The sequence below is a fragment of the Remersonia thermophila genome, chromosome 5 (genome assembly GCF_042764415.1).
Source record: "Remersonia thermophila strain ATCC 22073 chromosome 5, whole genome shotgun sequence".
Lineage (NCBI taxonomy): Eukaryota > Fungi > Ascomycota > Sordariomycetes > Sordariales > Chaetomiaceae > Remersonia > Remersonia thermophila.
This window is the reverse complement of record NC_092221.1, coordinates 2950564-2977462: the sequence shown is the minus strand read 5'-3', so window position 1 is coordinate 2977462 and position 26899 is coordinate 2950564. Positions and strand designations below refer to the sequence as shown.

General features: G+C 61.5%; 7 protein-coding genes across 7 annotated transcripts; 2 read left to right on the top strand and 5 right to left on the bottom strand.

Annotated features, from left to right (window-relative positions):
* Positions 1 to 58: 58 nt before the first annotated feature.
* Positions 59 to 2396, top strand: VTJ83DRAFT_6048 (uncharacterized protein; the record flags this gene model as incomplete). The annotated part of the gene is made up of 2 exons (XM_071012716.1): positions 59 to 117; positions 206 to 2396. The coding sequence occupies 2 exons, from the start codon at positions 59 to 61 to the stop codon at positions 2394 to 2396; spliced, it is 2250 nt and encodes a 749-aa protein (XP_070865423.1).
* A 904-nt stretch (positions 2397 to 3300) lies between these two features.
* VTJ83DRAFT_6047 (uncharacterized protein) lies at positions 3301 to 4208 on the bottom strand (the record flags this gene model as incomplete). Its single annotated transcript, XM_071012715.1, has 2 exons — positions 3301 to 3824; positions 4013 to 4208. The coding sequence occupies 2 exons, from the start codon at positions 4206 to 4208 to the stop codon at positions 3301 to 3303; spliced, it is 720 nt and encodes a 239-aa protein (XP_070865422.1).
* A 756-nt stretch (positions 4209 to 4964) lies between these two features.
* On the bottom strand, positions 4965 to 6122 carry VTJ83DRAFT_6046 (uncharacterized protein; the record flags this gene model as incomplete). The annotated part of the gene is made up of 2 exons (XM_071012714.1): positions 4965 to 5580; positions 5677 to 6122. The coding sequence occupies 2 exons, from the start codon at positions 6120 to 6122 to the stop codon at positions 4965 to 4967; spliced, it is 1062 nt and encodes a 353-aa protein (XP_070865421.1).
* A 4437-nt stretch (positions 6123 to 10559) lies between these two features.
* On the bottom strand, positions 10560 to 11547 carry VTJ83DRAFT_6045 (uncharacterized protein; the record flags this gene model as incomplete). The annotated part of the gene is made up of 3 exons (XM_071012713.1): positions 10560 to 10574; positions 10651 to 11087; positions 11154 to 11547. The coding sequence occupies 3 exons, from the start codon at positions 11545 to 11547 to the stop codon at positions 10560 to 10562; spliced, it is 846 nt and encodes a 281-aa protein (XP_070865420.1).
* A 3472-nt stretch (positions 11548 to 15019) lies between these two features.
* On the bottom strand, positions 15020 to 18237 carry VTJ83DRAFT_6044 (uncharacterized protein; the record flags this gene model as incomplete). Its single annotated transcript, XM_071012712.1, has 2 exons — positions 15020 to 17979; positions 18039 to 18237. The coding sequence occupies 2 exons, from the start codon at positions 18235 to 18237 to the stop codon at positions 15020 to 15022; spliced, it is 3159 nt and encodes a 1052-aa protein (XP_070865419.1).
* Positions 18238 to 19321: 1084 nt separating this feature from the next.
* On the bottom strand, positions 19322 to 22288 carry VTJ83DRAFT_6043 (uncharacterized protein; the record flags this gene model as incomplete). The annotated part of the gene is made up of 3 exons (XM_071012711.1): positions 19322 to 19940; positions 20048 to 21527; positions 21583 to 22288. The coding sequence occupies 3 exons, from the start codon at positions 22286 to 22288 to the stop codon at positions 19322 to 19324; spliced, it is 2805 nt and encodes a 934-aa protein (XP_070865418.1).
* Positions 22289 to 26024: 3736 nt separating this feature from the next.
* VTJ83DRAFT_6042 (uncharacterized protein) lies at positions 26025 to 26894 on the top strand (the record flags this gene model as incomplete). The annotated part of the gene is made up of 3 exons (XM_071012710.1): positions 26025 to 26658; positions 26767 to 26793; positions 26857 to 26894. 3 exons carry the CDS (start codon positions 26025 to 26027, stop codon positions 26892 to 26894), a joined length of 699 nt encoding a protein of 232 aa, XP_070865417.1.
* Positions 26895 to 26899: the final 5 nt, after the last annotated feature.

Below are 26899 nucleotides of genomic sequence, written 5' to 3'. Positions count from 1 at the left end.
ACCGGCAACACCAGACAGAAGTTGACTGCTGCTCCATCAACCGTCACAGCCGGGCGCCATGGCGGCCATGCAGGCCGTTCCCAAAACGCGGCGCACGCCCCAAAACACACAGCACACGTAGGTTGTTGATCCATCTAGGCGTCATGATGGCCCATGTCGATGCTTTCGCTGCTTGATGGGCGATGCCTGACCCGCTTGGCCGCAGATACTCGCTCCACCGACGGATATACGATGTCAAGACGTACCCCGTTCGCTCACCCCAGGGCGCCACAATTCTCATCTACGGCCACGACAACGGCATCACGCTCGTCTGGCGCGGTGGCAGGAGGCTGAAGCCGCCAAAGAAGCCCGTCAATGACCAGCGCAACGGCTCGAGCACCGAGGATTCGGTCGTCATCGTCGACTCCGACGACGAGGCGTCCGCCGCCACGTTCGTTGACAAGCCCGAATTCGAAGAACAACCGACGGCCGATGCCGCCGTGCCCGACATCGTCCAGACCCTCGATCTCGCCCTCGCGTCCGCCGTTGCGCACATTGCCGTCTTGCCCATGCCATCATGCGCAGCCGATGATGTTTCCTGGAGCGGAGCCAAGATCCTCGCCAGCAGGATGGTCTTCGCCGTCACCTGCGCCTCCTCCGACGTCTACGTCGTCACGCTGCCGTTGACGCCTCCTTCCCACGAGAGCAAGGAACGACCGGAGCTGCGTAAGAACCTTTTGGCCGGGAATGCAGGCACCGGCGCGTGGGGCGAAACGCTCACCCTGCTCGCTGGCCCAAGCCGGCCCTGCGGAGGCGTCGCCATTTCGCTGGTCAAGCCGAAGCCGGGGTCCCGGAGCCGGTCGGCCGAACGTCCCAGCCAGGCCGCGCCCCCTGCTCGGGCGATCGTCGCGGCGCACTCGCGCGAGGCGAGCGGGACCCTGCGGCTGTGGGATGTGACTCTCGATGCGAAGCCCGGCACCACCGGCCGCGTGGACCCCTTCCAGACCGAATACCTGCCGGCACCGCTGTCCAGCATCTCCTTCAACCCCGGCCACCTTAGCCAGCTTCTCACCGTGACGCCGTCGCAAGCGGTCCGCATCTACGACTACGCCGCCGCCGCTCTTCCGTCCGACGACGCCTCCGAAGGCCCGTTCCCCGCGCAGGGCTCCTGGCTGCTGTCGCTCTACCCGCCGTTCGCTCGGGGTCCATCCATGTCGACGGCCCGGAAACCCATCGTCGCTGCCGAGTGGATCGCCCAAGGCCGTGCCATCCTCGCCCTGCTTGCCGATGGCCAATGGGGCATCTGGGATGTCGATGGCGCGAGCCCGTCCGCGGGCAGCAACAGCCTCTTCAGCAAGGCCAACACGGGCCTCCGCGGCTCGGCCATCACCGCGTTTTGCGTGTCGGGACACCTGGAGGGCACCAGCCCGCTTCGGAACCCTGCGGCTCAGAAGTCCACGGCGCCGGCGCCGGGGGAGCTGGTGCCCATGACGCCGCACACGAGACGCGACGCCATGGTCTCCGGCTTGGCGGGTGGTCTCGAGAAGCTGGCAGCCGTCCGCGGCGGCATCTCGGTGGCTCGGCTCCCCGCACAAGGAACCGGGCCCGGCGAGGAGAGCGCCGTGTTGTGGCTGGCCGGCGGCGTGGATCCCATCGTCTCCGTCATCCCCTTGGTCTCTCGCTTCTGGGACTCGCAGCTCCGGCGCGCCGTGGGCGGCGGTGTCAACCTCTGGAGCGGCGCCCAGCCTACGCGCATGATTCGGCTCAGCGATCTCGGCCTGGGGCTGTTTGGCGAGCGCTGCACCGGTGCTGTCGCCCTTCCCAAGACAGCTCGGAACCCCTCCGCCGAGACCAACGGCGCGTCGACGACGTCCAAGGAACACGGCTCAAGCCACGAAGGCCTCCCCATCGAGGTTCTCATCCAAGCCGAGAGCCGTCTGATGTTCGTGCACGAGAGCGACGACGCCGCCTCGCTCACGACCAAGCTCCTCGGCGTCCGCAAGAAGCCCCGTGTCGAGCCCGGCCCTACGAAAGCCATCCTGGCTTACACGCGCGGAGACAAACCCATCAGCCAGAACACCTCCTTCGAGCTGAGCTTTGCCCAGCCACACCGCCCTGCCACGAACCGCAGCCTCTTCGCGCGGGCTCCCTCCGCCGCCAGGACCACCACGCCCGGAGTGTCATTCGACACCCTCCCAGCCGACGAGGTCGTGACGTCGGCCCCGTCGAGCCAGCAAGGGCTCATGTTCATCAACGACCTTGAGCTTGCCGCCGACCAGCCCGACAACGAGTTCGAGGCCGAAGGTCGCGACATTGAGCAGGAGCTGATGGATATCATGGAAATCGACCGCGAGCTGGAGCAGCTGGAGCACGAGAGGGAGAGGGGCACGAAGAGGGTGTTCTTTGAGGAGGGTTAGGCGTCCTGCTGGGAGAGGCCCCGTCGGAGGTCCAAGCGATGATGAGTTGGTAGGGGGATGATGATGGGACGGCCGGGGGGGGGTGATGTGTCTTGGTGGAGATGCTCGGAGTCGGAGCGAAGGGGGGGTTGGATGATGGCCTGTCCCCTCGGGCAACGAACCTGTGTGGAAGCATCCAGCGGTGCTTGCCTCGCTGGAGTACTAATGTCTGTCTATCTAGCACGATCACGAAACGAAACGATTTTGTCGGTGACTGTCAGCCACCGCTGACACCCACTCCGGATCCCTGAGCGTCCGGTGCTCCCTCTGCTGCCTTCCGTTCCTCTCACTTAGTTGTCTATTTCTTTTCCCCCTTGCTGTTCAACGAGCAGCATGAACACACCCCGCACGGTTTGGTGGAGCACAAGGCGAGATCCTTCCTTGCTGCCCTGTATTACGAGCGGAAGAGTAACAGGCCACACGGCAACGACGGGAGACGAGATGCACAGCTCTTGCAAGAAAACAAAGGCAGTCTGGCGGTCTCTTCCCTAGCCGCGTGTCCGGCCGGCATCCCTTGGAAGCAGGTCTCCGCTACGGCGGTTGGCCTGCTGCCTTTCTGACCATCCCAACCGGGTCTCTCACGATCTCGGCCTTTCTGATCCTTCCTTGGCCTTTCGGCCGAGGTGGACGGAACGCTCCGGGGTTGTGGTGTTGAGTCTTGCCGGTATATTTCTTTGTTTTATTTTGATGTCTCGGTGCTCAGTTTACGCTTGTCGCTCCGTCAGCCCCGTGTGCGCCTCATGATCTTGGAAACGCCATTGAACGCCCCAAATACCTATCGTACATGCCCCCGCCCTTCCTCCGCCCTCCGGCCAGAGCCCGGGTCCTTTCCGGCTCCGCGCGTGTAGCATTGCGCTGGTAGGAACTACAAGCCGACCTTGTCCTTTGCCTCCCCCACCACCTCTTCCACCTTGTCCTCGACCTTGCCGGCGACCTCGCTCGCCTTGGCCTGCGCCTCGCCGGCCTTCTCCTTGACCGCCCCGGCCACCTCGCCCAGCTTGCTCTGCGCCTGGCCGGCGATGTCGCCCGCCTTGTCCGCCACCTCGCCGGCCTTCTCGCGCGCCTGGCCCGCCGCCTCCTCGGCCTTGGCCCGCGCCTGCCCGGCGGCCTCCTTGACCTCGCCGGCGACCTCGCCCGCCTTGCTCTTGGCCTCGCCCGCCGCCTTGGACGCCTTGCCCTCGGCCTGGCTCGCCGCGCCCTTGGCCTTCCCCGCCGCCTCGTGCGCGGCGCCCTTGGCCTTGCCGGCGGCCTCGTGGGCTTTGCCCTGGGCCTGCCCCGCCGCCTTGGACGCGTTGCCGGCCAGCTCGTCGCGGAGCTCCGAGGCCTTGCCCGTCACGCGGCCGGACTTGATGTCGGCGGTGGCTTCCTTGATCTTGTTTGCGTAGGCGGCTGTTACAGGAGGTTGGAGGTTGTGTTAGCATCCGGCGGGGGAAGAAAGGAAGAAGAGGCTGCTTGTCGATGGATTTCTGGGGTGAGGATAGATGTGGATGGATGTGGATGGATGGCGGGCGGTGAAAGGAGATGCACGGGCAAGGAGGTAGGAGAGATTCTCCGTTCGATAGGGACAGACAACGTACCTCCCACGTTGATGCCGTCCACCAATGTTTCCGAGACCTTGCGGTCAACCGACTTGAGCGCGTCCTTGGCCGTCTCGATGACGCCAGGTTTGCGACGCTGGAGAGAGGTGGTGAAAAAGGCGGTACGAGCCGTCGCCGCCACCCTTGTCGTGCCCCGACCCATGACGAGCCGGGTGCTGGATGTAAGGGCCGACATTGTTCTTGTTGATGTTGTTGCCGTTGTTGGGTGTTGGGTGAGATTGGCGGGTGGCCTTCCGAGGTATGCCAATGGGGAGGATTTTCGAGGGTTGGAATTGAGGATAAGAAAACGATGAGATGGACGGTCACGGCATGGTGCGTCGGCGGAGGTACGTGTTGCTACATGACTTAAAAGGCTGGGAAGTTGTTCCGCTGTTGTTCAGCACCCCATGATGTCATCGACCCCAACGATCGACGGGGGGCGACCAAGCATCGGGGCTATTTCTGGGCCAACGTTACTTGAATACCCACGTCGGCAGTTTGACCCATAGAGGAGCAGGGGAATGACGCGCATGTGGCGCCCGCAGGGACACAATGTATTTTGTTCGTCCCAGGAAATCCGGGTTTCCTGATGCCATGGGGGGTGGACCACCGGGCGCCTTTGGAGCATCCGCCAATACCATGTAATCACACGGTTCCTGAATGGCCAAGAAGCTCTGTCGCTGCAAGGTCTTGCTTGGGAGAGGCCCGGTCCCCTCGGGAGCTCCACGTCGTGTCACGACTCATGATACCTTGACGAGGTTGGAATCGGGAATACGCACACGTACGCCGTAGATGGAATTGCGTCAACAAAAAAAGAAAGAGAAAAAACACTTGGGGCCTCGGTCCAGCCAGCCCCTTGTACTGGGACGTAGAGCTGATCAAAAACACATAGAACTACCGTGTCGTGTGTGTCGTGTGTGTCGTGTGTCGTGTGCGTCGCGGGTCGTGCCCGTTACCGCCCCTTGAAAACAGGCTTCCTCTTTTCCGCAAACGCCTTCAACGCCTCGTCCCGATCCTCGGTCCTCACGACCCTCTCGTACATGGAGTTCTCGACGCTCTCGCACGGCTCCTCGACCGCCTTGAGCGCCGCCCGAACGGCGATCGGACCGCCCTCGCAAATCTCGGCGGCCAGCCGCACCGCCTCGCTCAGCGCCGCGCGCCTCGCCGCCGCCAGGATCACCTTCTCCCTCTCGGCATCGTCCTTGAGGGCCTCCCACTCCTTCTCCTGCTCTTCGCTCTCGGGCGCGACCTCGACCAGCCGGTCGGCGATGCCCAAGAAGTAGGCCTCCGGGGCGGACACGCGGCGGCCGGTGAGGATGAGGTCGCGGGCGCGGGGGACGCCGATGAGGGCGGGGAGGCGGTACGTGCCGCCGGCGCCGGGGAGGATGCCGAGGCGGGTCTCGGGGAGGCCGATGACGGCGTTGGAGGTGAGGACGCGGAAGTGGGTGGAGAGGGCGAGCTCCAGGCCGCCGCCGAGGGCGAGGGAGGAGATGGCCGAGATGGTGGGGATCGGGAGGGTGGAGAGGGAGGTGAAGGTGGACCGGAGGGAGTCGAGGAAGCTTGCGGTTCTGAAAAAAAAAATAAACAACGTTAGGCTGCGTAGGACGGGAGACAGACAAACAGACAAACAGAGAGAGAGAGAGAGAGAGGGAGAAAACTCTTACTCTTCCTGCGTGAAGCTCTTCCTCTCCTTCAGGTCCGCGCCGGCGCAGAAGCACGACTCGACGGCCGACGCAACGATGAGGGCGCGAGTCGGGCCCTTCTTGTCGTCTCCCGCGATGCCGCCAAACCGCTTCTCCCACGAAGGGGTCGGCACCTCCTCGCCGGTGGCGGGGTCGTACTGGGCGTGGATGGCGTCGATCTCCTGGCGCAGCGAGGCCAGCAGGGCGCGCGAGATGGCGTTGCGGGCGGCGGGGCGGTTGAGCTCCAAGATGCGGATGTGGCCCGAGTTGGGAGCCGGGAGGTCGATGGCGCGCACCAGCGGGCCGTTGTTGGCGTCGCCCGACGTGGCCGTCGAGTAGGCGCACCGGGCGAACCGCGATCCCCGGACGGCCAGCCGGGAGGCGCGCAGGGCCGCCGAGGCGGATAAGAGGGTCAGCGTGGGAGGCATGGCGGAGGGCTCTGGGCAAGGGGCGCTGCGAATTGGCAATTGGGACGCGGATAGGGCAGCGCGGGAGTCCACAGGTGGCTTTGAAGAATCCAGTTTCTGGGAAGTTTTGATGCCCGCCAGGATGACGTCTCTGCTGCGTACCGTACTCCGCTCGGCTATCGTCGGGGGGGGGGGGGGGGGGGGGGGCCATGACCTAAGGAACGGGGCCAATGAGATGGGAGAGGCTCCACAGCGCGCTCCTTAGTACACACTGTAACTACTATACATTCGAGTAAGGTGGGCAACTATAGCAGCTAGTCTACTTCCCACTTACACCATATCAGTTATACACACACACACAAACACAAAACACTATAAACCTGGTGCGTACACATGGACATGGAGATGGGAGTTCACCATGGACGATGGACGACTTTGCTCAGCATCATCCCGCTGGCTCCCACCCGAACTGCTGGTCTGGTTATACAGAAGGAAATTGAGCGTCATCGCATACGTACCGATCGACCACGAGCAACACCGTCAACTGTCAAGAGCAAAGTGAGCCTACCTATGGAGGTACCCCCTTACCTTACCCGATGACTGTCGCCCTCTTGATGACCCTTTCACCTCTCTACAAAATACCACCCTTCCCCCCTCGACACCCACACTCCATTCCTCTCTCTCGCTCTCTCTCTCTCTCTCTCTCTCTGCCGCATCAATTCTCGCCCGGTGGGCTTGGTGCTCCGGATTCAGCACCCATGCACGCTTCTCCATCACTCAATCGGAGGGGGGCTTCGTCAACTCCTGGCTAGACCACTGCTGTTTCGGGGACAAGATGATACTATGGGTGTGCGGGCTCTTGTCACGACGCATGCCGGAAGAAACCTATGACGGCGCGCAGCAGCGGCAGCAGTAGCTCGGAGCGGAGAGCAGCAAAGTCCCCGTGCCCCCCCCCCCCCCCCCCAAAAAAAAAAAAAAAAAAAAAAAAAAAAAAAAAAAGCCGATCGGGGAGCACCCGTACCTTGCCGTCTGGGCGCACCTCGGGCCTGGCGTGGCGCGGACGAGCGCCGTTCCATCGGCCCGTTCGCGGGTGTGGGTGGCTCTTTGGCGCGGCCGCTCGGGGAGGGCAAAGAGAATCCAAGGCGGATCTTTGGCCGAGTTGGAACAACAAGGCGTGAGGCCAAGGCTCCCCGTCTCAGCCCGGGCCGTCGTCCGTGTCTCAGCCCGAGCAGGCCCCGTCCGGCCGTGTCGCGCAGCTCGCACGTGTGCAGAAAGGACCAAGACACAGACGGTCGGTCAGACAGACAGACAGACCCATCCTGATCGTCGCCCACGCCGGTGTGGCAAAGGTGGTTATCCTTCCGGGTGAAAGACGGTGACACAGAGAACATGCCGACGGGCTCTTCCGTGAAGAGGTACTGCGTATGCGGTGACTCGTTGGCCCGGGGTCATGGAGAAAAGCGGCGTGTCGGTCGCTACACGGCCAGATCCTTCACCACCCGCGGCTGCAAATGAGGTGAGCAGCCGCCATGGTGCGTACTGTGTAGACGTTGACCGACCTTGCCGGCTGTATACTGGCATGTCTTGGGAGGTGGAGGCATCCTTCTAACGGAACGCCAGGTACGAACTAGTTAGCTACGCAGTACTTGGTCTGGCAAAGGGCATTCGTTGCGATGCTCTGGTTTCCCATCACGATCCCAGGCATGGCAAGGCCAGAACGGAACCCGTCGCGGATCCAACCCTAACCCACCCTTTCCTCGTTCATTGTATGCAAGCAATGTTTCCATATTACCCACAACGTTAACGTTTCTAGTTACCATTCACCGAACCCCTTTCCACCCTCCACCCTGCTCCCTGCATTTGGCGCTGCGCATCACCTGCACCGCCGATCAATCAACGCATCATCACTGATCCTCAGCCTTGGCGCTCGGCATTCCCAACCCGTGCCTTGAACAGCATCAGCTCGTTTCACAACTCACCCTTTCACCCCACCACCACTCACCGTTTTCCTCTTTCTTCATCCCGCATACATAGGATAACGTGGGCGTTCATACCGTATACATACGTAATAGCTAGAAAATAGGGCCCCGCTGAGCATCACTTGAAACAAAGCCTCCATCTTCAACAACGCACCGTCGGTCTTCCCATGCGGGCGGGCGGCGGCAGCGGCGGCAGCGGCGGCAGCGGCGGCGGTGGCGGCGGAGGCTGTTGCCGTGTGCCGTGTACGCAGTATACTATACACAGTACCACGTACAGTCAAACTTGCTAACGGACCCGACGTTCGCGGTAAGGTAAACGAGGTAGCCCAAAGAGACAACCACCACACCTCACCTCCAAACCTCTCTCTCCCAGCCCTCACGTCATGACTCAGCGAAGCAGGCACCTCCCGGCCAACGCGAACGCGACCACGCAGCCAATCGAAACGTCATCTCAAGTGGCCAGGCCGGCGCATGTCCCAGCATGTTCTCCTCAGGCTTGCTTCAAAACTCATGTTTCGGACAGAACGAGAAGAGAAGAGAGAGAGAGAGGAACTTGCGAGCCCCATGGGGAACGGACGAGCTTCGGGGGATGCGCCGTCTTGCGGCCCGCAGCTCCCAGCTCGGGATCCCGGGGAGATGGCGCTTTTGAGTTGGGCGTGGCTTCGACGTGAATCGTGCCGCCTGGTTCAGAAATGACATGGCGTATCGTCAGCCAAAGCAACGAAGCCCAGCGAGCTTCGCGAGGGGGGGGGGGGGGGGGGTGCTGCTGCACAAGCAATGCGCGTGCCGAGCACCATGTCCCCAGAGAACCCCCCCTGGTCGCAGTCTGCACGGGCAGCCCCAGAAACGCGCTCGACGACAGAGACAACAAACAGCCCTGGAATTTCTGGAAATTGCTCGGTGCTTGTATGGTATAGTACACGCCCCGAGGAGAAGAAAGGACCAGAATGGCATTCGCCACCCGCACCCAACGCCCAGCCGTGACGGGGAGGCTTCGACGGCGGCTGATCCGTCCCCTTCCCCAATGTTTCGCCCTCCGGTCTTGGTCTGCCCGGGCCATTTCCCCGTCGGTCGCTCCGCGAGCAAACAAACGAAACCAGCACCTTGCTATCCCGGGTTTTGCACATCATGCCTCCTTTGTTGGTCCCGAATTTTCCGGGCTCTTTCTCTCTTTTTTCTTTTGTTTTTCTGTGGTGGGCGTGTTGGCTTGGGCCTGGTTTACATAGTATTAGAGAGGGGGGGGTTGGATCTGCAAGGTGTTTGCAAGCTGCAGGATGCAGGCTTCTTTTAGGGGGTGTATGGGCGGGCTCGGTCACGCCATGGCGATGGATTTCTTTCTTCCTTGCCTGCTAAGACATCAAAGACGGGACAGCCCGAGGGGGGAGAACGGAAGAGGGCAGGGATCGAGTAAGGAAGGCGGGCAGGCAAACAGAGCCAGGCAGACTGGCTGGCTGGCTGGCAAAACACACAAGAGTGCCATGATGAGCCATCGGTCGGTCGGTCAGTCAGAGAGGAAGGTAGTAGCACCTTGATCAGAGAAATCCGTAAAGGAGTGTACGATTCAACAAGAAACAAAAACCTATCAACAAAATCCCGTCTATCAAAAACCAAACCCAAGCAAGCTACATTTCCCCCCCAGAGACAGACAGACCGACAGAGGTAGAGAGAGACAAAACCCTCCAATTCCACGAGCCTTCCCGCCAAAGAGTCCCCCCCCGGCATGTCGACAGATCAAAAGAAAAGACCATAGCCCTTCTCCGAGAAGCGAAGTGGTGATGCACGTAGTAGGTAGGTAGGTATGTAGGGAGCGATATGCGATGATGTCGAGAGCATAGGGCATGTTCGCACTGCAGCGACCCGGCGCACTTGGCCATCTCTTCTTCCTCTCTTCCCCCTTCCCTTTTCTTCCTCCTCTTCCAGCACACTCTTGGGTCGCGTCATCACATTCGGTTGGGGCGGTGGGTTGAATCGGGTATCGTTTCGAGCAGAAGCGGCAGCAGGACAGAGAGAGAGAGCGAGAACCGGGCGGGAGGAAGAAGAAACGACGTCGGGACGACGGGTACTGCTCTAAAACGGTTTGCGTAGCGTATCGAAACATGGACAGAGAGTGTGAGATATGTAGGGAGCGACAGAGGGACTGCGAACGTGTCGTCGAGTCAAATCGGAAACGTGACGCGGACGGCAGCCCGCGTTCCGTGTTCCGTGTTCCCCTCAACATGCCCGTACCGAACAATCGAAAAGCGAAAACGCCCCCTCTCCTTTCTTCCTCCGCCAGTCCGGGCTTGCCTCGTCCACAAGAAACTTCCAATGCCCCCACCCTTTCCCCAAACGCCGGTTATGCTGCTTTGCTTGTTCGCTCTGCTGGTCGATATGCCCAAGAAAATAAAAAAAGGATAAAAGAAAACGGGAAGAGGCGGAGAGCTTTCATGGTTTTTATTGCTGTTGCTTTTTGTCGTCATCGCTCGGGGTTTGGAGTCCATCATGCGTTGGTCACCTGTGGATCCTGTCAGCCAACATGCTACGAACCTCGGTTGGGGGAGAAGCAGGAAGGGGGGTTGGGGAGTACGCACGCGAAGGATCCTCCTCGAGTAATCTTGGTTATCCGCAATGCTACCATCGCTCAACCTCCTCTGAACCATGACGGGGTCAAGGCGAGCATCCGTCATCGACCCGGCGCTGCTCCCGGGCTTGCCGATGAAAGCGTTGACGGCGGCGTTGCGACGGTGCTCCTCCTCCAGCTCCCTGTTGCGCTTGCGACGCAGGTAGAAGACGGCGCCGCCGACGGCCGCGCCGGCCAGGACGATACCGACCACGACGCCCGCCACGATGCCGCCTACGTTGGTGCCGCCCTCGGAGGAACCTGTCGGCGTTGCTGTCACGACCATGGTCTTTTCGGCACCGCTGGTGGACGAAGGGGTCCCGGACGTGCTCGAGGCCTCGGCATCCTTATGCTTGACGACGAGGGTAAGGCCGGTGTTGTAGATGGTCCAGTACTCGACGCCGCCGCCTGGAGTCATCGCGTCAGCAATCCACCGGGAGGGGCCGTTGTTCGATCACCGTTGGCTTCACTCACATGCATGCTCGCCGAATCCGGGGCAAGGGCTGTTGCAGAAGGAAGGATCGACGAGATCCGACTTGGGAGGATACGTTTGGCCGCACCAGCACTGGTTCCCGCCCATGGAGCCGCCCACGGCAAACCCTCCGACACGGCACGTCTCGTCGGCGCACTTGCCGATGCTGTTGAACTTGTGGGTGGTGTTGAGCGCCAGGTCGCCGGCGGATTTGAAGCAACCCTGGATCGTCGGGACGTCGATCGTTGGCGGCGTTATGGGCTGCTGGACGGCCGTGAGCTGCTTTGCACGCGGGACCACCCTGGTGGCCATCCTGTACCACCTCGCGTCGATGGAATCGGGGGCGGCGTCGACGGCCGCGACCAGGGCGGCGGCGAAGAAGAAGATGGATCTCATGATGACGGGTTCTCAAAGAGGACGGGTGGTTCTCGCGTCTCGGTCGGATTGAAGAGAGGGGGGTGGTGGTGGTGGTGTTCGAACGGGGGAGGGTTGCCTCGTCGCCGGATTCTTCGGAACACGTCGAGACGGGCGGGCGGGCGGACGAACGGACGGGGGGGAGCGGTGATAGGTTTTGTCGTCGACCAGCGGGCAACAGAACCTTTCAGGGGAGAGAGATCTCTGTTGTCAGAGGCGAGGGGAAAGGGAAACAAAACAAAGGGTTCGGAGACCCTTTGACGAAACGAATCGAAGCGGTGATGGAACGAATGTCGCGGTCGGAATCGGTGGCGTGATGCGCTTGGAATGAAGCTGTGCTCGTGTTTGGCGGCTGCGGGCTACACCTGAGGGAACATTTCCCGCTTGCTGATGCTGGTGCTGAGAGGACAGCAATGCGTCAAGGGCCGGGCAAAGCAAAGTCAAACCTCTCTCTCCTGGTTGTGGAAAGGCGGAGTTGAGGACGTTACGAGATGGGATGGGTCAAAAGAGCGACAAGAAAGAAGGAGCGGATGGTTTTGGTTGCAAGGTCAAGGCAAGAGATGAACCGGGTGAGGAGAGAGCAGGAACCCACCAGGACAGGAAAGGCAGGCCTTGGGTTCTTCCGGGGCCACATGGACTGGCACTCGTCTTCCCAGGAAGGGGAGGGAGGGGGGGGTGGGTGGAGAGGGGGAAAGGGGACAGGACGGGATTGGGGGAACAAGCGGAAACGAAATTGCGCCCAGGTGGGGGGGGTAAGGAAACCTCGGGATGACGCCGGCGAGCCCTGGGTTCCTCCGTCTCTGCTCATGGGCCGTCTTGGGCGTCTTGGGTCCGTCCGGCGGGACACCGGGTCCGTTGGGAGGGGGGTTTGCTGGCTGAAGGGGCCGTTTTGCCTGCGTCCGAACAGCCCTGGTCCTTTCCAAGAACCAGGGGTACCGCGCGTCCTGCCCCTGACACTAACCCCATTCGGGAGGGGTGGTGGATTCCGCGGCTCCACCTCTCAGCCAACCACGCCCCAAACCGCTCGCATCGAGGGCCCTCGGCGGCCAGCCATTGGTCCGGCCTCAGCTTGCATCGTTGTTCTTGCTTGGATCCCAGCCCCGATCAAATTTTGGCCAACACCGTCAATCGCTGCGCAGTCCATGGAAAGCACAGTAACTAGTTTACCAGTTAGTGAGTTACCTTACTGTGTACGGTGTATGTACGCGTGGGAAAGCAGCAGCAGCAGCAGCAGCAGCAGCAGCAGCCGCTTCGCTAGGTAACTACCTAGCGCTACGCAGTACGCAGTATGTACGGTACAGTACGACATGCTGCGTACTGCGTACGGTGGGGCTAAGCGAGCCAACGGTGAAAGGCGTCTGGCCCGTCTGGCCCGTCTGGCCCGTCTGGCCCGTCTCTCTCTCTCTCTCCGTATGTGCGTGGCGATGCAAAAACAAAAGCCCGGCGCACGAATGAAATCTCGCATCCCATGGCTTGACGACCGGAAACGAAACCCAACCGTACATAAACGGCGGGCTTCCTCTGATCGATCCATCCAATGCATCCCTCCCCTGGATCCTGACGTCCAAAAAAAGACGGTTGATGACACGGCGGCACACGCGTCTCTTGTATGTATGGGTACATTCCATGCGGTGTACGTGTAGTCAGTGTCGTGTCCAAGGGACCATCACGTCGTCGTCGTCATCATAACCTCGCTGCGCTGCTGACTCGGTTCATCATTCCCTCCCCAACGGGCGGCGCCGCAACGGATAAATTTGAGACAAAACGCCGGGTCTCGTCATTTCGATGCGGGAAGAGGGAGGGCGGGGGAGCCAGCCGGTTGGTCAGCGTTCGGAAACGCTTGTCTTGGGGCACGACGGAGGTGTGGGTGGGGAGGGGGGATTGGTGTCGTAAGCCACCGGTCAGTGTCGGTCTCTGTCTCTCTCTCATCGCTCGAGGCCGGCCGGTTCTCTGACCTTGTTCCTTCTCGGCGTTCGGCGGCCACCCCAAAACCCCCTCGAGTTTCCATTCTTGGTTAGATCGCGTGAACGTTACATGTGGGCTCGCGCGCGCGTGGTGTGGTGGTGCTCCTCCCCACTAATTAATAGTTACTCCGTACCATCACCACTACCATGCCGTCATCTCATGCAGCAGCAGCCTGCACCATGCCGCCGTTAGGATGCTAGCCTTGGGAATCAAGGAAACCGGAGGCCGGGGGGGGAGGGAGGAAGATGGAAATCGACTTCCTCCCCGGTGTCCAGCGCCCAGTGCCGTGGATTCAGGCGGCCGCCGTGGACAAACATGAAACAAGAAACATGCGGGATTCCTTCCGGGCCATAGATGACGGGTGACACGCCGGCATGGGAGGCCTTCCTCTCGGCGCATGGTTCGAAGTAATGTGCTGCGTACTCGGTACTACACAGTAGTTTTACGAAGTTTCCGGGATTGTTCCCTTCCCGTCCTTTGTCCCTCTTGCGTCCCCCTCAGTCACCATACAGTAGTACCCTCGTTCAGTAGTACCCTCGTTCAGTAGTACCCTCGTTCTCTGCGATCTTGCCTGTTGTTGGATGACAGCAAAGGCAAACGGGTGTGAAGGGTCACACGGCATTCCACCCCCCCTCCTACGCGTTGTTGTGATGGTCTTGTTTTGTACAACCCGCCTTTTACCCGGGCTGTTGTGCAACCGACCGATAATGACGGCCCGTCGTGGCGATGGTGGTGGTGGTGGTGGTGGTGGTGCTGCTGCTGCTGCTGCTATTGCTGCTGGTGGCGGTGGTGTGTGTGGTGTGTGCGGTCGGCAGGCGGATACGAGGGAACATTGCAGACGCCGGCGCCGTCTTCCACGCTTGCGTGTCGATGCAGACAGAGAACTAGTTCGTTAGCTGTACACCAAGTATTATGCAAGCATGCACGTGGTGTTGCAACGTTCTTTCAAGATATCGCTCCAACATTCCACCACCTTCGACTGCACACTGGCGCGTTGGTGAGGCGTTGGGGTTCAACGTCATCGTATTACACCATGGACTTTTTTTTTCTTTTTTTTTTTTTTGCGTCGGCATCACTAATGTCGAAACGATGCGCGCCAACCTTGAACATGTGTATATACGAATGATTGACTAACTTCGCCCTGGTTTTCCGTCAACGGTTCTAGGAATACGAGCTCGGACATGAGTCGCGTGGTCTTCTATCGAGGATCACCTCGGCTTCACCACGGGACATCCCGCGCAATAGGAGAACCCACTCGGCTGCTATCAGATTAGCAGATCTCGAAAGTTCGGTCTGGTCTGTTCGGATGATCCGGGAAGCATGAAAGGAAAAAAAAAAAAAAAAAAAAAGAGACGGGGTAGTTCGGAATTTTGACACCCTGATGTCATCCCGGACGTTCAGAAAGTTGACAGAGCAGCACAAAAAAAAAAAAAAAAAAAAAAAAAAAACCGATTCTCGTTCACTTCATGACCAGCGCCTAGACGCCATGCTAGCTAGCTAACCCTAACCTCTGCGCCGCTGCGGCCGCGGCGGCCGCCTCCCTCTCCCTCATGTTGTGCTCCTCGGCCTCCTCGCACTCCATCCGATGCTTCTTCCAATCCTTCTTCTGGCACGCCGAGCTGCAATACGCCACCTTCAAGCACCTCGCGCAGTTCTTGAGCTTGACCCCCTCGTCCTCGTCCTCCGGCTTGCCGCAGTTCCTGCACACCCTCCGCGGCCCTCGTCCCCCCGCCGCCTCCTCGGCCACCCCCCTCGCCAGCTCCGGCGCCACCAGCTCCTCCACCAGCGGCGACCCGTACACCGGGCTGATGGCCACGCGCGTGGCGTGCCTCGCCGCGTCCTCCCACCCGGGCACCGCGACGAACCGGTCGGGCAGCCTGCCCTGGCCGCACGAGCAGAGCACGGGCTCGCCGGGGCGGAGGCTCACCGGCGCGCTGCCGGCCGCCGCGTACTCGCACGCCGGGAGGTGGTCCCAGTCCCGGCACCGCTCCGCCAGGGCGGGCAGCGCCCGCTTCCACAGGGCCAGCTCCTTCTCGTCGACCGTCAGCGTGCAGCACTCGAGCGTGCGCAGCAGCACCAGGAACTCGACGAGCTCCTGCGAGGCCAGCAGCTCCCTCGTGAAGGGCAGGACGGCCGCGTCCAGGACCGGCACGCCGCCGTGCGAGGCCGCGTCGAGCCGCACCGCGCTGACAAAGAGGAGCGCGTGGATGCCGCTGCCGCCGCGGGGCTCCGAGAGCGCAAAGAGGCCCGTCTGCCCGCCCTGGATGCCGGCGGAGAGCATGAACAGGGTGAAGAGGGACTCTTTGAAGTTGAGCCGCGTCGTCGGCGACACGCCCGGCGCGGTGCCGTCGGGGTTCCCGAGGGTTTGCTCGCGCAGCCGGCGCTCGCGCGTCGAGAACATGAGGGACGAGAGGGTCGAGATGAAGCCGAGCCGCGAGGTATCGTCGAGGCGGAGGATGGGCAGGCGGTCGAGGTGGACCCGCGGGGCGTTGAGGGGGACGGGGAGGCGGGAGCCTGCGGCCGGCATGACGGTGGGGAGCACGTCGTGGTCTTCGAGAAGCGACGGGGTGGTTGATGGTTTGGCGAGCGGGGCCGTGATCTCGATGTAGCCCGAGGTGCGCGCGATGCGCGTCTTGCTGCCGTCTTTGACAACGGGGACAGGGTACCTCATGGGCAAGACCAAGGCGCGTTCCTTGCCCCAGAGCGCCCGCTCTTTGCCGTAGAAGATGATGTCCAGCGTGGTGGGCGAGGACTGGCGGACTTCGATCGGCGCCCGGTCCGCCAGGAGCTGCTTGCCCTGGTCCGAAACGATGTAAAGGCGCCCCGTGACGGTAGCAATGTCGCCAGCGTGATTCGGGTCGAAGTCGGCCGTGGCGACGACGAGCTCCGGCGAGGATTCATCCGCCGCTGTTTTGGCTCCCGCCGGCGCGCCGTGCGGCCCCGTCGTGTCTTGATCGCTTTGCAGGCCAACAGACCGGGCCGATGCGGGGGGGACGGCCAGGCCCTCAAGAGCAAAAATCTCCCAATCGCCTTGCGAAGGAGGTTGCGGGAGGGCCGACAAGAACCGCATGGAAAGCTCCGCTGGGTCGACCTGCGCCCTCCGAGCAAGCGCTTTGAGGAGGGCTGCTGTCGTCCCTGGAGCGCTGGACGTCTTCGAGGCTGGAGCCCCCGCCAGGTCGAGATACACATGGCGTACCAAATCCGCCAGGCCATCCGTGTTGGCTTGCAGCGGGGCTGGAAAGTGTTGCCCAACCAGGTACCGGGCGTGCTTCCACGAGAGACGCAGCCCCGACAGCGCCCTGCGGGGATCCGTGTTCGCTTTGTCCGACCACGCCATCAGAATCTCGTCGGCGGGCGAGATCAGCCTCGCGTTGGTCCAGTACTCTGCAGGGAGAAGACCGAGAAGCAGCGAGAGGCTTGTGGTTCGTCCATGGAGGAGCGCCTCGTAGGCGTCACCATCGGTCAGGGGGTAGGACCTGGCCGTGTAGATGGTGGACGACGGCGCGTCTTTGAGCAGCGGCTCTGCTGCCAGCAACAGATCCAAGGTGGGCTCCTCGAAAAGGGCCGATGCGTCGACGATATCAAACCGCCGAGGGGCCGCAGCGCCGGCGCCGTGCTCCGATCCAGCCGGCTCCGACGGACCGGAGCTAGGGCCCTCGCGGTGCGGCTGAGCACGAGCCTCCGCGGTCGCGAGGTCGCGCTGCAGAGATCGGCAGAAGGACAGGCCATCGGCCACAGCGTGACGGACCGTGAAGGAGCCAGACCGAGCCGCTTCGGCGAAGGCCCGGATCCAGTCTGCAAGGTGTGCGAGCGCAACGGCAAGGAACTCCTCGACGGCATCCTTCGGGCTGCCGTCGCCTTCCCTGAGAGGAGCCTGCGGCTTCTCCAACGTGGGGACCTGGGCCAGTGCCAGATGGAAGCTCAGCAGAGGGTCGGCCGGGTACGAGGGCTTCGAGGGTCCTGTTGAGGAGGCGGCCAAGAGGGGGTTCGGAAAGGCGGCGTCGTCCGGCGCGTCCAGGGGCAGAGACCGCTGCTTCCCCGTATCCCAGTGCTGCCGCACCGCGGACAGCACGTTCTCCGCCATCTGCGCTGCCAACGGGGCGCACGCAGGCGCGACGTCCTGCTTGGAGATCGCCTGAGGTCCTGGCTGCGCCAGCTCGGCGTCTGCTACAGCGCCGTCGGAAGAGACCCGGGACCAGACACCGCGGACGACGGAAAGGCTACCCTCGGTGCAGAACCGCAGAGCGGCGCCGTACGGGCTGGAGCGCCACGTCTGCAAGGACTCGGAGAGCTGCACGAGCTTCCGGGACTGGGAAGCCAGCAGGTCAAAGTCCGGCCGACGGAGGTGTCGGGCGTAGCAGATGTTCCAGAGGGACCATAGCTGGGCCGGCGTTGGCTTTCCATCACCAGCCAGGTCCAAGGCGAGCGTGTACAAAAGAAGATTCCTCGCTGCCTTGAATTAGCGACGTCTCACTGCGAAACTTGTAGGAGCACGAGCCCTCGCCTACCCACGACATGGGCGTCGGCATCGCACACGGTGATGTCGATCTTGCGTGGAGACGCCGGCTGTTCGGTATAGGCAGTGTAGAGTATGTCCCTGGCGTCGAGGGTCCCGAGCTGTAAAATGGATGCATCCAGCCCGCGAGGGAGGTCCTCGGTGAGGCTCAGAGCCGGCCGGAACCTGCCCGGCTGAGACGGGGCAGCCATGGCGATCTCCTCTCGGCTTGTTTGACTATCGGTTGGGTCAGAAGGAGGCTGCTCCCATGGGGTGGTATCCTCGAGGCATATATCTTGAAATGATTTCTGTGGAAACCAGCCAGCCTGATCAGGCAAGCCAAGCAAACAACTCTTGACGCATCAGCCTGCCACTACTGTACTGGTCGAGGGTGGTTGGAGCTTGGATGAGGGGAGCCTTGGAGTGGGTGAGCTGAGATCGATCCAGGCGCACTGTACACGGTACACAACGCCCGGCAAGACAGTGTCAGTACAGTACGCAGACACTGTATTCTGGAACTCCTCAGAAGCTTCGTTTCGACACGTCCGACCATCAGCAACTTCTCCCAAGAAACGTTCGTGGAGGACTGTTTGTTGCCTGCGCGGCATGTGCAGCAGAAGCTTCGGAGGGTGGAAGCGTGTTGTGAACAAGCATACAAAACTTTCATTGTGTTTTCAGTCTCCCGTCTATCCAACACAGTCAAGTCCCGTCCTGTTCACCACCTCACACCACCGCCCGTCCATCCAGGATGAGCTCAACCCCTCGTTCCACCGTTTGTGATACCACACACCTAGATAGACATTCAAGAGGAGCTAGTTCACAAGCAGTGAGCGATGTTCAGTACAAAGGAAACCAAAAAAGATGGCGAGATGGTCCAAGTCTCATCCCTTCAAGTCCATCCCGGATCGTACACGAAGCTATACAGAGAAAAGTTGCCACCCACCCAACCCAGAGCCCTCGCGAGTGTTGTTAGCGGGAACCCAACCGCCAACTCCCGTCCCCCCTTTCTATCCCAGCCACCAAGTAGAACAACGGAAAAAAAAAAAAAAAAAGACAAGGAGGGGGAAAATGACAAAAGAAACAAAAGGCCCAAAAAGACAAGGCTTGCTCAAGCCAAGAAGAAGCGAAAGAAAAAAAAAAGGACAAAGGTCAAGAACCGATTACACCCAACCAACCGACCCCGAACAACCGACCGACCGACCGACCAACCGACCAACCGACCAACCGACCTTACCCACATGCCAACCGGCTGACTGACTGACCGACCGAGTCCCAGACGTATACAACCAACCACCCTCAAGAAGTCCCAAAGAAAACGTCCTCTCCATGCGTAAACATGCTCACCGGGTCAAAATCCTCCTCCATAAACTTGAGCCCGTCAAACTTGCCCATCTGCCCGCCCCCGACCAGCAGCCCCTGATGCATCCCCTCGTCCGCCACGCTTCCGAAAAGCTGCGGCGAGGTCGACGAGGCCGACGAGCCCGACGACGACATGGGCGACGGGGTCGAGATCATCCCCGCCGCGCCGCCGTTCCCGCCCGCGTTGCCGGCAGCAGAAGCAGAAGCAGCAGCAGCAGCGGCGGCGGCGGCGGGGAATCCAAAGTCGCCCGTCATCCCCTCCATCCCGGCCAACCCGGGCATGCCGAGGTGGATGCCCATGCCCATGCCGAGGCCGTACGGCAGGCCGCCGGAGCCCAGGACCGAGAACTCGCCGACGACGGACGAGGCGGCGGCGGCGGCGGCGGCGGCGGCGGCGGCGGCTGCTTGATGCGCCGCGACCGTCGTCCCGAGGCCGATGCTCACGTCGCCCACGTCCTCTTCGTGGGCCACGTCCTCGTCGTCCCCGTCAAAGTCAAAGAACCGCGCCGCCGCCGCCGACAGCGAGGAGCTGGCCGCCGAGGAGGCCGACACGGAGCTGGCGGTGGAGCACGAAAAGGACGAGACGGAGGCGCTCAGCGGGAGCAGCGGAGGCGGGGAGGCGGGCGAGGACACCAGCTCTCCCGGGGCCGCCGTCGCCGGCACGGACGTCGGCGGTTCGGGCGGCGTGGGATGGCGGGAGGGCGCTGCCGGTCGGCCGAGGAAGGGCGGGAGGAGGAGGCGGGGGCCGAGGGCGCCGCCGGCGCGGCGCTGACGCTGCTGCCGGGGAGCAGGCTGCGGACGGACAGGGTCGGGGAAGGGTGGTGGGAGGCGTGGCTGTAGCTGCTCAAGGCGGAGGGGGACATGGCCGAGTGGAACGAGTCCGCCAGGCTGGGCGGCCCGCTGGCGGCGGGCATCGGGGCGGACGAGACGGAGAGGGTGGTCGGGTGGATGGTGGCGGCCGCGCCGGGCGGCATGGTCGCGCAGAGGAGGCCCTGGAGCGGGTCGTCGTCGAGCATGCCGTCCACCAGGTCGTTGCCGGGCGAGCTGGCGCCCGAAACGTCGGAGAACCCTGACACGCTCGACGCCGAGCTCATGCCGCCGCCGCCGCCGCCGCCGCCGCCGGCCTCTGCGAGCTTGTTCTTGCGGCGCGTGCGCTCCGCCTTGTCCCTCCGCTCCTCCATCTCCGGACGTATCTTTTTGGGGCGGCCGCGCTTCACCACCTTGCGAACGACGCCGTCGAACGCGCCGATGCACATCCCCCGCTGCCGGTGCCGCGTCAGGGCGTCGTGCCGGGCGAAGCTGTTGCCGCATTCGCAGGGGTACGGCTTGATGCCCGTGTGGATCTTGGCGTGGCGCTTGAGGTCGTGCTGGCGCACGAAGCACTTCTTGCACGTCGGGCACTGGTACTGGCGGTCGTTGAGGTGGGTCTGGACGTGGCTCTTGATGTTTTCCTTGCGCCCGAAGGGCTTGTTGCACCCCTCGTACAGGCAGCGCCATTTCCCGTCGACCGGGTCCGGGCCCTGGATGTAGGCCGCAATCTCCTCGAGCGTGACGCCCGTCTCGGTGCGGGTTTCCTCGATGTTGATGTCGGCGATGCTGGCCGCGCTGGCCATGGAGGCGAGCGACTCGGTGCGGCGGTGCGGCGACGATCGCCGCGACGGCGACCTGCGCGGCGGCGACGCCGGCTGGAGGGAAGGGATGCCGGTTCCCGGCTGCAGGGCCGCCGGGGCGTGGACGCCGGGCTTCTCGGGGAAGGGGTGGTCCTGCGGCGGGCCGAGCGCGTTGCCGAACGCGTTCGATGCCTCGGCCGCCTGGCTGGCCTGGAACGCGCCGTATTCTTGCTCGATCTTGCGGAACTCGGCGCTGATGGTGCGCATGCTCATGAGGTCGGGGGCCCGGAGCCCCGGGTTCGGCAGGGCCATGGGGATGGCGCTGGCTCGTTGCGGCGGCTGCATCATGGCCTCGGCCTGCTTGCGAAGGTCCTGGAAGATGCCCGACTGCCGGTTCTCGGGGCGCCTCCGGATCGGCTTGAGCGTCTCCTCCATGGACTCGTCGTAGCCGTCGGCGAACCGGTTGGGCCGCTGCTGCGGGGGGGTGTCCTCGGGCTTGGCGGATGCGCTGCTCGGGGTTTGGGAGAAGAAGCCTGCGCGACACGTTAGAGCCTGCGACGCGCCTGGCGCACAAGAGCCGGAGCTTACCGTTCACCGGGCCGCTGGGCGTGACGGGCCTGTCGAGCCCGGCGTTTCCGCCCAGGGCCTCAAACTTGGCGACCTTGTCCATGATGCCATGGCTGATGCGCCGCGACGACCGGCGCGAGTGCGCGTGCGCGCTCTCCGACTCGGCCTCGGAGCTCCACGCCTCGGTCGCTGCCGGGCTGGATTCCGGGAAGTTGAGAAACGTCGGGGTCGACAGGCCGCCGTCGGCGCCGAAAAAGTCAAAGTCCCGCGTCGGATCGACGTCGCTGCCGCTGAGGCGGCTGTCGGGACGCTCAAAGAGGCCGAGGGACGCCGCGTACTGGTCAAACGACAGGCCGTTCAAGTCGTCGATCGGGTCTTGGCTGGGGAACATGCTGGCAAAGCGACGGCTCTGTGGCGTCGTCTGGGGGGAGAACAGGTAGGCATCGCTGCCGTCGGAGGGAGGAAAGAAGGCCTGGTCGAAGGAACGCCGCGGCGTGTGGTGTCGGGATGACGGTCGTGAGCTGCTGGTGGGCGCAGGCGCTGGGGCCAGCGGCTGGGCGCGCGTGTCCAAGCTGACGCCGCGGCGGTGGGACATGGACCGCTTTGGTTGAAGATTTGGCAACGGCGCGATCTTGACCGGGTCGTAGGCCGATGCCGTTGAGTTTTGTCGTCGATGCTGGCGCTGGCGCGAGCGCAGCGCGCTTGTCTGGGCCGGATTGGACGACATGGGCCGCGACCTCGTATCGTGATGTCTGTCTCTTTCTCTCTCTCTCTCTCTCTCTCTCTCTCTCTCTGTGCGTGTATGTGTGTGTGTGCAAAGTGAGCAAAAAAGACCCGTGTCGCTACGCTCCCAGAGCGGCAGCTCAGGCCATCCAAGCCGAAGCGAAGCGCAGCGCAGCGCGTGGGCGATGCGAAAAGGGTCGTCGGCTGGGGATGGGACGTCAAGGAACGGGGGGTACGAGATCCAATGGATGACCAGAAAGAGGTTGCAAGAAGCCTCCGGGATGCAGGACGGGATGGTGATGCAGGGAAAATGTTTGAATCAAGTGTCTGTGACGCTGGTGATGTTGGACTGGCCCGCGGGCCGCTAACTTTGTTTACACTGGCACAAGTGGCGCTTACGTGGTTGCCCAGGTAACCTCGGGCAGCGACACGCGCCAGTCAGCCCATTGGCGGATCCGGGCGCACTGGGGGCCATGTGGGCCTCGACCTGGGAACCAGGGCCCACGGCGGGCCCCCACACCACACGACGTCATCTTCCTGCTACTGGAACCCGGGCCCCCAGCGCCTTGCCTCGGACATGGTTTCAGCTGCCGGCTGCCGTCCATCCTCCCTCTCAGGTGCTAACTAACTAGTTAGTTAACTAGTTAGTGAACTAAGTAGTCCCTTGCGTTGGTTCGGTCTTCGGTTTCCCGCGCGGCTGCTTCGGCTCGACCACCGTCGCAACAAGATTGTTTACTGTACAACGTTACCGTCGGGTGTTAGCACTTGCGGCTTTGTTGATTTATCCCTCAGCTTCCAGGCTCCCCAACCCTGCCGGTTGCTCCCCTTCCTCCAACCCTTGTCTCGGGCAGACACGGTCCCAACGCCGAGAAAAACTTCGATCGCGTGTCTTGGATCAAATGACCATCTTCGTCCCGTTGGGATCGGGTCAACCTGAGTAGCCACTTTTTGGTTGGCCGTTTCTTCTCCTTCCTCTTTGAATTGTTTACTCTTTTGCTCCAATGTTTTTTTTTTTTTTTTTCCTTTTTATCTTTCTTTCATCAACCATGTCAAGGGATACTTCCACTGGCCCATCTGTCTGTGTCCCTTCGCTGATATGTAATTACGCAGCAGTATAATACAAAGTGATTCTTCCCGATTCCCATGTTCTTGCAGCCTCCATGGTCTCCCGGCCCGTTGATCACAGGCCAGCCGTTATTAAGTTTCTCGTGAGCGGGTGCCTGCGTGTCCTAAAGGGGATCTGTCTTTGAAGATCTCTCAGCTTTCAAGACAACGGGATCAAGTTTTTTTGGGGAGTCCAGAATCAGCTGTGAAGATGAGCTTTCTTTGTCCCGTCAATCTTCGGTGTCCTTCGAAGCACACAATGCCGACGCTCCGAAGGGACGTGCTATGTAGCTACACAGTAGTTACAGAGAAAGCATTGTAAACAGGGAGCACATCAAGGAACGCAAACCCGGTGCTCCCCGCCAGCCGGACCTGGCCCGCCCGTTGTGAGATCGTCCAACCTTCCAACCAGCTCTACCGACGTATCCTGAACAAGCTGCATCCCTAACTAGCCCCTTGACAGTTGAGGATACCAGTACCCATCTTGGCAGATCGTCATATACACCGGATGCGCCAGAAACAGCGCCGGCTCTCGGACTATTTTGCTTACTGGCGCGACGGCCGTTTCCACCATTGGGACAGAGAAAGGCAGGGTCGGGCCGACGTCATCTCCAAGATCACGATCCCCAAACCAGGCAAATGGCCTGGGTTTGGCGGCAGCAGGCCTACGCGACGCGCGGATCCGCGCCCGGTCCAGGAGTAGAGGGAGAAGGGCCCAGAAAAATTACAAGCAGACGGCTGTGCAAGGAGCAAGTGATTTTGGCCGTAGAATTGCGGCCAAGGGTTTCAAGGCCGTCAAACTCCTTGGATAGGGAGGGCTCGGCCTGGCCTGCCTTATAGTTAGAGTACCTTGAAACGGGCAGCTGAAAAGGATGGTGGCACAGGCCGACATATTCACGGAACATCTGAGCATCGACGACGGGATTTAGATGCACCTCGTATGTGTCCCCGCCTGTTCATCGAGCACATGCCCTTGGGTCAGTTATACGACTACATTGCAAAGGAAAGCGGCTCGCAGCATTGGCTTCCCAACAAGGTCCTGTGGGCAATCTTCCGCTCTCTGTATCGTGGCATGTTCTGATTGCCATACCCAGGCAAGTTCCAGCCTGCGAACCTCCATCCCCAAACACACAATGTGCCCCAGGTCAGCGAGTCGAGCCAAACACACCCCGAGTTGGGACGATTTGGACGGTGAGAAGACAAGGAAAGACTTCCATCTTCACGCCGGGAGGTTTGCCGGTGATCTGACAGCGCCATGGCTTTCGGTAGATAGGTAACGCAGCGTTTGTAATTCTGCGCAGGAACAAACGACGGAAGAATGAGACTGGGTCAACCTGCACCCAGCCGACGCCGGCGTCATCATAGCAGGCAACTATAACGGCTATACCAATCTCTACCAGATTGCTAGGTTTCTCCCCCGTCCCTCTTTTTAATCATCCAGCAGCTCGTCTAGGACTGGTCATGCTCTCCCTCATCACCCTATGCAAACCCGACTACCCGCTTGTCATCCAGCACCGAACTCTCCGCCACCCCAACGGCACAGTAACCAGCGGATGGACCTACGGCGGCAGCATCTTCGGCCCCTCGTCCAACAGCCTCGGACCCGACTTGACCCATCGGGTCGCTCTCTGTCTTGTGGCCGATCCAACGCGCCGCCCGACCATGCGGGGGCTGGAATACCCACCGCTGGTAAATGGCTTCAAGTTCCTACGAAACACGTCCGTTGGGTCCTGGAGCGATGGGTGCTGGTCTCGTGGCAAACTGCACACGAGCGCACAGAATGCATTGCTCTCTCTAAAGGAGAGAAAGGAAGAAATCTATACAGCAAGAAGCAAATACCCGTGAATCCATCTATGTACCTGGGACTAACATACCCTCGACGTAATGGACCTGGCCTACTTGTAGAGCCCTGTGGGGGCCCTGGAGCCACCCAGCGTTGATACATCGTAGGCTCTGCCGCAGCGCCGTTGTCCCCAATGGTACCATCCCATGCCTGTGGATTTTGCCTATCATATGAGGGCTTTAGCTGAAGCCTTCAGGGCTCATGGGCGGAGCGGGTCGGCGAAGTAAGGGTCGTGATAAGGTACCAATAGGTAATACCTAAGGGAGGGACGGAGCCTTACCGTGATCTAGCCTTGGGGTCCCCTTCTTTACGTACGTACCTAGCTAGGTACCGACTCGAGTTAGTCTTTGGTGCCTCTCACTCGATGTCATTGGCTTTTGTGCCTGATGCCGGTTGTAGCTCCAAAGCTGGAGGTCACCAGGAAGATAAAGCAAGCACCTACCACCGGGAATCTCCATGTCGATTGGGGTTTCGGACTTGGTCAAGGGAGCTCGCTCCTCCGTCATTTCCCTCGACACTCGGTCGTCAATAGACTCCCGAGTAAGTGCGTTTGGATCCCGGAGAGATGCACAGGTCACAAGTCTTGAAGGAACAGGGCATCGGCTAGAAGCGAAGCAGCTACGGCACAACTGTTCCGCCTGATGGTTAACAGTCCCGCCCCTTGTCCTCGTCCTGCGTTCGTGTCTTGCTGTTCTGGCTCTTCCCCCAAACAATCCCAAAGCTCCAACTTCAGATACCCTTTTCCAACCCGTACGGCAGGCCGATCACCACGCTACCTCGATTCCCATCCGTCATGGTCATGTCCATCCCCACAGCCAGCCTTGAAGGCAAAGTCGCTCTCGTCACCGGAGCAGGCCGTGGGATCGGCCGTGGGATTGCCCTCGAACTCGCTCGCCGCGGCGCCTCCATTGTTGTCAACTATGTCTCTTCGGCCGGCCCTGCCCAGGAGGTCGTGGACGAGATAGCCTCGTACAACAACGGAGCCCGCGCCGTTGCCATCCAGGCCGACGTTTCCAGGGTGTCGGATATCCAGCGCCTCTTCGCCGAGAGCAAGCAGCACTTTGGTCGGATCGACATCGTCATGTCCAACAGCGGCACCGAGTCCTGGGACAAGATCGAAGAGGTCACCGAGGAAAAGTACGACCGCGTCTTCAACATCAACGCGCGCGCTCAGTTCTTTGTCGGCCAGGCGGCGTTCAAGCACCTCGAGGACGGAGGTCGGCTGATCCTCATGACGAGCATCGCTGCGGGGCTGTTGGGCGTGCGCCACCATGCACTATACAACGCCAGCAAGATGGCGGTGATCGGCATGGTCAAGGCTTTTGCGACAGACTTCGGGGTTCGCCGCATCACGGTCAATGGCGTGGCCCCCGGGGGCATCAAGAGCGACATGTTCACCGAGAACGCCTGGCACTACATCCCGGGAGGTGCCCCTGATATGTCCGCCGAAACGATTGAGACGTTGATGGCGGAGCATTGCCCTTTGGGGAGGTGTGCGGTGCCGGAAGATGTGGCCCGAGTTGTGGCGTTCCTAGCAAGCGAGGACGGAGGTTGGGTGAACGGTAAGCTATTAGTTACCTGCCTTGCCTAGGTGGCGTGTATGCTCATCAACCCGCTCTTTGCAGGTCAAATTATCACCGTCTCCGGCGGATCATCGCAGTAGAGAGG